The sequence below is a fragment of the Thermobia domestica genome, chromosome 13, assembly GCF_964235325.1.
Source record: "Thermobia domestica chromosome 13, izTheDome1.hap1.1, whole genome shotgun sequence".
NCBI classification, from domain to species: Eukaryota; Metazoa; Arthropoda; class Insecta; order Zygentoma; family Lepismatidae; genus Thermobia; species Thermobia domestica.
Genome location: NC_137466.1, coordinates 167,541,709 through 167,552,426, shown reverse-complemented (window position 1 = coordinate 167,552,426; position 10,718 = coordinate 167,541,709). Strand labels below are relative to the sequence as shown.

At 36.1% G+C, this 10,718-nt stretch overlaps 1 protein-coding gene across 3 annotated transcripts in view; it reads right to left on the bottom strand.

The window, feature by feature from the left end:
- Positions 1-338: 338 nt before the first annotated feature.
- The window catches only part of LOC145668716 (lisH domain-containing protein ARMC9-like), a 38,218-nt gene continuing 27,838 nt past the window's right edge, over positions 339-10,718 (bottom strand). For 2 of the 3 annotated variants that reach the window (XM_081736822.1, XM_081736823.1), the window contains exons 13-16: positions 7,238-7,367; positions 4,597-4,733; positions 1,750-1,876; positions 339-569 (exon numbers count right to left, since the gene is read on the bottom strand). In XM_081736822.1, the coding sequence (XP_081592948.1) occupies positions 491-569; positions 1,750-1,876; positions 4,597-4,733; positions 7,238-7,367 (473 nt within the window). In that variant the 3' untranslated portion in view covers positions 339-490. Of the gene's footprint in view, positions 570-1,709; positions 1,877-4,596; positions 4,734-7,237; positions 7,368-10,718 lie in introns of all 3 variants that reach the window. The other variant, XM_081736824.1, reaches the window with a different exon arrangement.

Below are 10,718 nucleotides of genomic sequence, written 5' to 3'. Positions count from 1 at the left end.
ATGGTTAAAAATTTTCCCGACTGTTTCACTAATCAGTTGTACGAAAAATGTGCAAAAGAACCACGATGTACTTATCCCAACAAAAGTTGACTTTCGACAACACTAATACGACCCTCAAGCATCTACAAGTTGACACACCATACTGGTAACGACGCCGGTTTCGTGATTCCGATGCAACCAACCAGGTGACAGCAGGTTGCCAAAATTAGTCGGATATAAACCAATTAACCTACTGCATCCGTAAGAATAAAGAGTATCCTATTGTTCAAGCAAAAGTAAAGCGAAACTTATTCAGAAGAAGAAAAAAAAGTGATAGATAAAGCTAGTCGAAATCAATTTTTAAGGTACAATACTTTATTTCAAATCTATTATGAAAAGTACAAATATTATTTATCAATAATGTACAGTGTTTATTTATAAAAGATGGTAAAATAATTATATAATAACACATATTTATTTATCCTGGTTCAGCATTCACATTTTCCTTTCGTCATATATATTTTGCACTCTGGGGCGGTGTTCGTGGAATTCGAGGTCTAGATGAGAACGCATTAATGTAATCATCATCCCTAAAAATAAAATTTCACAGTATTACAAAACTTGATAATGCGAAGTGAAAGTGTTCTAGTGTCAACTACGCTTATTTATACTTAAATTGTTTCTGAACTACTTAATTTTCCTATCTTATGAGAAAAATCATGCTACTTTTAATTTCTACAACTCCATGACGAAAAGTTAGTACTATATGTTTTATCGTTTATTATTATTTCGTTGATACTAGTAAAAAAAATGTTCATATTTTTGTATTTTTTACATACATAATAACTTTATTTTCTTTCATCCATTACTAGTACAAAAATGATGCAAGGTATTAGATCATCAATTGTCAGTAATTCTTCCTTACTGCATTTGTCTACCAACTGACTTAGCGGAGTAGAGGAGGGTAAATAATCGGTATTCGTTTTTTTTTCTTGCGAATTTCTAGAGGCTTTAACAACTTCACACCTGCTCTCCTCCGCGTCATTTTAGCCGCCATCCAATAGCTGTAAGCATCACTTGAGGCCAACAAATGATGCAGTATACTATTATTAGGTGTTTTCAATAATTCAAAGTTCTTGAAGCCGCAGTGGATTCCACATTTGAATGTGAAAGAGAGAAACAAAGGAACAGACTCAGAACTCGTTAAATATAAATTTTGTATTGGAATACGATTCGTCAATAATTTGATCCTATATCTGACAAATTAACAATCTTCCTATGCAGTAGGTGAGTGCCAGACAATACGCACGTACTGCACCCTTGTTTCGTATCGTTCAATTTGTCATCTAAAGTACACTTAGATTATACAAACGACCTACCGAAATATATGAAAGAATTAGTTTTTTTTTTTTTTTTTTTTTTTTTTTTTTTTTTTTTTTTTTTTTTTTTTTTTGGTGAACGGCACAGCTTCTACTCTTTATCAGCTATTTTAACTAGTTATCCTTTTTCATTTATATTAAGAGGGCGACAAAGAGTATAATAATGACAGTGATTCTTCGGTTCAAACTCCTGCTCCAATTTTTCCTTGTTCTGTTCACATAAAAGACGTTTGAAGATATGCAAATCAAGATTTTAATACCGTTAACTTTAATTTATATGTATGGTGAAATTAATATGATTCCTATGGACCGAAATTCGTGTGGGTTAACTGTTAAAGACGGACATCGTACCCAAGTCTTGCAGGTAAGTATTAGGGCTTTTGATTATTACCCTAATTCTTTAGAAGGCGAAGAAGTTTCAGGCACGTCACTAGTGGTAACACTCTCTGAATTGTTCGTTTCAGTTGTTTCAGCCGGATCCTCTTCATTTGAAACTTGCGGCGGTCTTTGACCCAGCCCTGCAATGGAAATAACATAAACGTATCAAACCACTAACATAAATATATCAAACCATTATCATTATTAAGTATGCTGGCGTTCCCATTAAACATACAACTAATCAATCAATTATTAAACATTTTTCTTCGAATATAAGCTCTGTTTTAATCTCATGCCCTCAAATTATGTTCTATAGTTAATGAAGTTCCCACAGAGATCAAATTCGGCGGATACAAATTTCCTTGAGATAAATATTTAGTGTAACCACTCAAAGAAATCAACAGATACCAACACGCCAGGTAATTCCCCCAAATCAAATAATAATGTTCGTAGAAGTCTTTCACATAATGCATTTTTTATAAGATTACGAAATACAATCAAGTCATTTAGAATATTCTTTTGAGGAAAACTGACACATAATCGCAGTGAGTTTATTCATAATTTTAAAATGAAATGATGTGTGCTGGCAAGATATAAATCTGACTGTTTTACACTTACGACTTTTGCTCTCATCTCCATATTGTATACCGTATAGCACCTTGCAACATAAATAGTTTCACAGACATACTTCTAATTTCTTACTCTATACTCATGTTCAAAATTTCGGGGTAAAGAAGACCAGAACTAACTCACTCACTCTATGGCCTACGGGTTCCGAGAAGGTTCAATACCGCATTTACAAAAGCTCTCCACTAACTTCTATCCTAAGCCAACTGGATCCAGTTTCTACTTTGTATTCTATTTCTGCGAGATCCATCCTAATATTGTCCTCCCATCTGCGCCTGAGCCTTCCTAATGGTCGTTTTCCGATTGGTCTTGCAGTCAAGACTTTGAAAGTGTTTCTACTTTCTTCCATCCTGGCTACATGACCTGCCCACCTAAGCCTCCTATATTTGATGGTCCTAACAATGTCTGGTAAACCGTATAAATTATGTAGATCCTCGTTATAAAGTTTCCGCCATTCCCCATTCCCGTTCCTCTTGGATCCGAATATTCGTATCAGGATCTTGTTCTCAAATACTTTCAGTCTAGGTTCTTCCCTCAGAGTAAGCGGCCATGTTTTGCAACCATACAGAACAACAGGCATGATTATCGTTTTATATATTTTAAGCTTCAAATTCTTCAACAGAATTCGCGACGACATGAGGGTTTGAACTGAATAATAACACGAAGAGCAGAACTCAACCTAAAATAACTTGAAATAAAATCCCAGATTTTGATTCTGTCTTTTATTGTTATTTTCTTCAAATACATAACGTTTAAGACGACTAACTGATTAATTTGTATTTAAGTCCTTCGTCAACAGAGATGCTATATAAGTCGAGACCTAGTGGGACATGAACCACTAGCGCGTTTGAAGCTCTTCCATCGGGAATAGGACTCGAAATATCATGAACCAAAGATACACGCGTTAGCCATTACACCAAGGAGGAAAGGTTTGAAACGATTGAGAATTACTCTGCTATTACCTCTCACACCAACGTTAAATTGACCTGCAAGCACGATGGCTCAGTGGTATACTCATCTCTGGTGCAGGGGTTTCTGGTTCCATCCTACCCATTCTTTGTGAGTGTATGGTGGACAACAACGTGTTCGTGGGTTTTCCCGGGTTTATTTCACTATGCAGTCTTTTATAATCATTAATTTCATTAATTATCAGTTTCATTTAGTCTAGAAAACATAATCGTGGGACGTTAAATCGAAGATTTTACTTATTATTATTATTCTTGATCAATCGCCGTGTCTTAGAAATATAAGTACTTACTATCAGTATATATTTTTTCGTTGTTGTGTAACAGCAACAAAGGTTTACAGATTACAAAGATACTCTGAACGAAACTTCAGTAAAAATTAGAATACAACTCTCTAATGACCGAAGTTGTAGCTGTAGTTATGTTTCTGGATTTCCGGGAAAGGTTAAAATTTTGGGGTAGTGCAGATCATATGTTAACCTGCAGTGTTGGATTTTTATTTTAAAAAAGTAAACAGATGTTACATATAATACTCTGCTTTGCATAACAGTAGCCTAGTCACTAAATACGAAGTGCTAGATCATTGAAAAGCAAAGTCAATCCCCTTTAATTGTTTCTTTGTAAAACGGATGGTAGCAAAACACAATAAATTAAACCGTCTCCACGCTCTGACTGCTTGAATCTAACATAATGTACATATTTTTAAATGAAAATAATAATAAAAAATAATTGGAGAATAACGCGAAAATCTTATATCGTTACATTTAACATTATTTGTATAATGGTAGTTTCACTCGCCGAAAACTTTCAACATTCACAGGTGTTTTCTTCGGTTGGGTGTAAAGGTAACGGGACATTTTCTTGCTAAGAAGACTTCTTTAGGATAGGCAATTGAAAGCACGTAATAATATGAATGAATAATTCCTGCAGAAGAAGTATCTCCTCTTGCGTTTTCTTATTCTTGTTTATTTCGAAGTGTAATCTTGTTTTGAAATTACTAACTGGAAGTCACATTTACTTCGTATGCGAAAAAACAGCAACAAAAGTCGTATTCCTTCAAACCAATTATATGGTTAAAAACTTTTCCCTTTATGTATCAAATTCAATAGTCATTCATGGTTTTTATTGATAATATATTAATTCACTAAATTTGAATATATGTCTGATTTACACGAAGTTCATTACGAAAAATATGTTCACGGCAAGAAGAAAACTTCTGTTGCTAATAGTATAATAAATGTAGTAGAGAACAGCTATATATCACTTACTCGTTTTAAGTGGGTTTTTGCTCGCAACTGAAGAAACACTTTCAGCAGAAGACTGTGACTTCTCTCCGCTCCAATGAAACTCAGAAATATTTCTTTCTGCTTCTGCCTGAGATGAGTTCTCGTCTGTTTTCTCTAGGCTACATGAAATGAAAAGATTATAAACTCGACTTGTAATTTAGGAAAAATACTATATTTGTTATTTAACAGCATATATCATATCGAGTAAATTAGTTTGTATTTAATCTCTCGTATATTTAACACTAGTTTTTCACTATTGCATTTATGCAAAAATATATACGAATATCCTAGTAATTCCAAGAGTTTTCCAGTTAATTCAGCAGCTCTATTTTCCGATGAAATGTTATTTTGTTCGTTTAATTATGTTTTAGACATTAGCCAAAACAAGGGATATGGTAATTGTTAGCTGTGTTTATACTGGCAAATTTATGCACTTGTGAGAACTTCCTTATTGTACGGAGCAGAATGTTCGAAGACGAAGAAGACAGAGGAACAGAAATTGAATTTTGCGGGGATGAAGATGCTGCGGTGGATGTGAGGAGTGACGCGGAAGGACAAAAATAAGAATGAAGTTATCCGAGGAACAGTAAAGGTGAGACCAGTAGTAGAAAAACTGCAAGGAAGTAGACAAATAGTTTGGGCATGTAAAAAGAAGACCTTTGGAATATGTAGCTCACAGAGTGGATGCTACAGAACTGAATGGGAAACGAGCCCGAGCCTGTCCAAAGTGAAAGATTGTGTTAAAAACGATATGGTGCAGTGTGCTGTCACAGGGGCTATAACACAAGATAGAAACAGGTGGAGGGCAGCAATCTGAAAAGCCGACCCCAGCTAACTGGATAAAAAGCTTAGAAGAAGAAGAAGAAGAAGAAATGGTAAACTCATTAGCGATAATGTTATATAAAGTATTGGAACAAATTGTACATCAGCATTAAACGAAAAAATAAGTCAAATCTTTTTGTGTTCCTAGAAGCTGAGGAATACAAAACGGTTAATATTATTTTTAATCTTGTAACATGTATTCCATATCAGTCAGGATAAAAATCTGTCTGAAGATGAGACATACATAAATCGATAAATCTCATTGAGAGAACAAAATAAATTCCAATTCTTAAAAGAAATGGTCAATATACGTTTTGCTGAAAGATAAATTATATAATTCCTATAGCTGAGTGTAAAAAATCCTCATGAGTTGTTGAGAAAATCAAGATAAATGAGTAACTTATAGATGCTCCAGAATGCACATTTAAACATTGAAACGAACTCACCTTGCATTCAGTCCTTTTGTATCTTTGTTAAAACTTCGTAATTCTATATTTTGGTCCGCGCTGGGGCCAAGGTCTCGAACACACTGCTAGAAACAGGAGTAATCTTCATTTGAAAGAGAGTCGGAATTCTTTAAGAATTTTAACATGCAGGTTAAAGGTGGAGAAGCAGTTAAGTGATTGTCAATTGTTCAGTGGGTTGTAAAAATCATGTAGGAACAAATATTAAATTGTTGTTGTTGTTGTTAATAATAATAATAAAGGATTTTTGTGTCTGCAAGCCTTAGAACTTGGGGATATAAATATTATTTGTGGGTGAATGACCCACAGATAACATAATAAATGTGGTTTAGATGTACTATTCATTAGGATTATAAATAAAGATAGTGCTACTATTCTATACATTGTGTTGATGTTTGTAACTTGTACACAAATCTACACACTCCTACTGCAAAATATAGAAGTAGGGAGTTTTTACAAGAATACAAAGGCACTGGATGCACGGGGATTTCACTTCCAAGAGAAACGATTTTCTTTGTAAACCTAAAAACTTATGCTGACAATAACCATGCCATCTATTAAGAAGAAACTGATAACGAAGAATCTCATACCAAAGTTTCCATTATCACCGCCGGGTTTCCATTATGATACCGAAGTTTCCATTATGACACCAAGGTTTCCATTACGATCCTAGCAACACATTAAGATGAACAAAATGAGATCCTTAAAGATAAATTCTCGAAAGTATTTTTGAAGAAAATCGAAAAAAAAACAAAAACAAAAAAAAAAAAACATCTCATGGCGCTTTAAAAAAAACAAACTTTTTCGTTGCCAATAATAAATCACAGTTCTTCATTCCCTGGGACACATTTATTCATCTCTATACTGTATATGTTAAAAAAAAAAAAAAAAAAACAAACTATGTTTAGTAACTCATATTTTCTAACATGACATACAAACTTCTGGTAACATACTTAGTCCTAACAGTGAATAATATATTTTCGAAAGTGACGTACATACTGCTAACGGTGATACAGATGCTCCTAATAGTGCATACACTACTTTAAGGACAAAAAATACTTACAATATATTTACTTGTACTTCCATGTATAATATGACGCTAACGAGAGCAAATGGAGTAGCTGTCAAAATACTAATAAACAGTAATTTGTTTAGTTTATGGTCCGAATCACAATTACATCCAATCAAGATAAACGAATTAGATTTTTTAAAAAAAATCTATTTAACACGGCATCGCACACATAATACAATATAAGAATACATTTTTCATTCAGGTAATCAACTTCAATAAAGGAAAACTGTAGTAGTAGTTTGGGAATAAAAGTAAAACAGCCTACCTTTTGTAAATAGGCTCTTCCTCATTTATTGCAGCCTGAGACGGTCGTCTGCTCTCAGTAGGTGAACGAAAGCGTGGTGTAGTTGGTCGGGTTAATAATTCTGAGCCATGCAATGAGGGATGAACAATACCTGAAGAGATGCAAGTAAAAATGATTTCACATACTCTTTACGTTCATATTAGAGAATTTAATACACGAGTTAACTGGTACGTATCAATAAGCTGACTATAAAATCTGTAGCCAATGGCTATTCTGTTTATACTCTCTTACAAATAAGTAATTGCACAGAGGAAAAATCAAATTGTAGCTGCCAAATGTCATGCTATACCTACGACATGCATGAGGGCGAGCACCTTCAACTTTCTCATGCATGTTGTAGGATTAGCATGAGACTTGGCAACTAGAACTCGGTCATCCTTCTTCATTTACGCACACAAGGATCAAAATCGTGCCAGGTTCTGAGTGTGCATATGCACCGAAATTGGCTTTCTCCGAAACATTGTAACTTTTCATCTGTGTAAGATGTACATTCTGGATTATCTAACAAAGAACAAACTTACCTCAGGGTTCAAATGGGCGAATGTTTCCTCCTCAAATTTGAAATAAACCTAGCTCATACTTCGAGGAAAGCATGCTCTCCCATGAAGAAAAATTTTGTTAGCAGAGAGAGTAAAAACAGAATTTCAAACATCCATTAGACACGTATCTCACTAGTTCACTAACAGTAAGCTGCCAGGTTCTCCAAGTTTACACCCTCCATTCCAAAAGAAACCGAACGTTTTAAAAAAACAAAAAAGTAATGTACATTTTGGAACAAATCATTTTTATTAATCAATGTATTCCCCTTCTGCATCGATACACATATTTGCACGCTCCAACAAGTTGTCAAACGACTTCTCCATGTCCTTTATTGGAATGGTCTTTAGGACGGCGGTCGTCGCCTTCTCAATGGCATCAATCGATGCGTGCCACTTTCCTTTCATCGCCAAATGCAGTTTCGGGAACAGATAGAAATCGCACGGAGCGAGATCTGGTGAATAGGGCGGATGATGAAACCGAATAATGTGATTTTTGACCAAAAATTCAGTTACAAGTCGCGAACGATCTGATGGTACGTTATCGTCCAAAAGAGTCCAACTGCCGATTTCGCGATATTCGGGCCGAATACGACAAATTCTTGCCAGCAAACGCTTCATGACGCCCAAGTAAAGCTCTCCAGTGACTGTCTGGCCGGGCTGAACAAATTCTTTGTGGATATTTCCTTTTGAATCGTAAAAACAAATCAGCATCACCTTAACTTTTGAATTCACCAAGCGACTTTTTTTGGGTGTTCCTTCATCCGTCGCTCTCCATTCAGCACTTTGCCGCTTTGTTTCGGGCTCATATTCAAAGCACCACGTCTCGTCACCAGTTACAATCGATTTCAAGAAGTTTCGATCCTGCCGAACACTTTTAACGATGTCTTTGCAATGCGCAATTCGATCAACTTTTTGGTCTTCGGTGAGTTTGTGTGGTACAAACCGCGAATTAACCTTCTTAAGGCCCAAAACTTCGGTCAAAATGCGGTATGCGGTTGTTTGAGGAATGCCTAATTCCATTTCAATAACTTTCACCGACGATTTTTTGTTATGTTTGATGAATTCACGCACTTTTTCGATGTTTTCTTCCGATAATCCGGTTCTGGGACGGCCTGATCTTTCGTCATCATCCAGCGTCCCTCTACCCAATTTGAATCGCCTGAACCACTTGTAAACTTGCGTACGGGATAGACACTCATCACCATATGCATTTTGTAGCATTTGGTGCGTTTCACTAAAAGTTTTACCCAGTTTAACACAAAACTCAATTGCAGCTCGTTGTTTGAAACTCATTTTCCGACCGATGTACACAACACACTGACAGTTGAAACGCAATAACTTTGTTGCCGTACATCCAAATGTCATGACATTTATATACTAGTTGTCAATGAGGGACTACGCCATCTACCGGTAAAATATTACAACAGATGGCACTAGTGGTACTATTTGTTTTCAAAAGTTCGGTTTCTTTTGGAATGGAGGGTGTATATATGAATCTAATGAATACCACGAAAGTGCTATTAAAAATCTTTTTCTTTTTTTCTAGGCGTTTGGAAATTTGCAGATACAATCCTTGACGTCTTTCCGAGCTGGTAATATGGAGCAATGCCGGCAGATGGGGTTGGAGCTGACTAACAGCTGATGCAATATGGCGGCACCACTACGAAATTGCACCAGATGGAACAGAGTGGAGTTATTCGATTTTTATGGAGTGAAAGTGTGAAGCCGGTTGATATTCATCAGGGAATGAAGGCGAACCATGAGAACATCTCTCTGTCACAGTGGTGCAAGAAATTCATCAGAAGGTATGATTTAGTTGACTAATGCTCCCGTCCGGGTCAGGCTCATTGAGCTATGACAGAAAAGTCCATAGCCGCAACAAATCAGCTTATTCAGGAAAACCTGCGTGTCACCCTGGCTGAAATGGCTCCCTTGCTGAATATAAGCTTCTGTTCAGTAAAACACATAGTGCATAACGAACGTCGCTACATAAAAGTGTCCGCTAGGTGAATTCGACTACAGCTGACGCAGAAACTGAAAGATCGTTGGATTGACACATGTCAAGAGCTGCTGAGATGTTACGAAGAGGAGGATGAGGATTTTCTACCGGGGATGAAAGTTGGGTGCATTATTTTCAACCGCAGACGAAACGTGCAAGTAAAGAATAGCGACATTCTTCTTCCAAACCAAAGAAGTTTCGCAGCCAGCCCTCTGTAGGGAAAGTCATATTGACTTTATTCTGGGATAAGAATGGTTCTATTCTGAACACTACAAGCTCCCACATACCACAGTGACTACTGCCATCTACATCGACCTTCCCAAGAATCATTTGAAGCTAGCAATACACAAAGCGAAGAGGATTGCTGGGTGCAAGGTATTTTGCTTCAACATGATAATGCCTGTTCTCATTCTGCTCGTGCAACTATGAAAACCATCGTCGACCTAAGCTTTCAAGTGTCTCCCATACCCGCCATACTCGCCAGACTTGGCACCATCAAATTTTTACATCTTTGGTTCACTAAAGGCCATATTCCATCAGATTTCCACATTTTGGAAGGCAGATATTCCATCAGATTTCCACACTTTGGAAGGCAGAAGTTCAAGTCTGATAAAGATGTCTAATCGGCGGTGTACGAGTGGCTACAATATCACCCACAAGAATTTTTCTTACGCAATATCGAAGCATTTCCTTATCCGATGGCACAAGTACATTGAACTGGGAGGGGACTATGTAGAAAAATAATGTACAAGCAGACATTATTCCTCCAGTAAAATAGTGGAAAAAAAAAAATAATTGTGGTTTTCATTTGATTCTCCTGTATATATATAAGAAAAAATAAAAACCTGATGAACGTTTGTAAAATGTATTGACAAAATTGTAAAGGGTGGTGGATATATTGAGA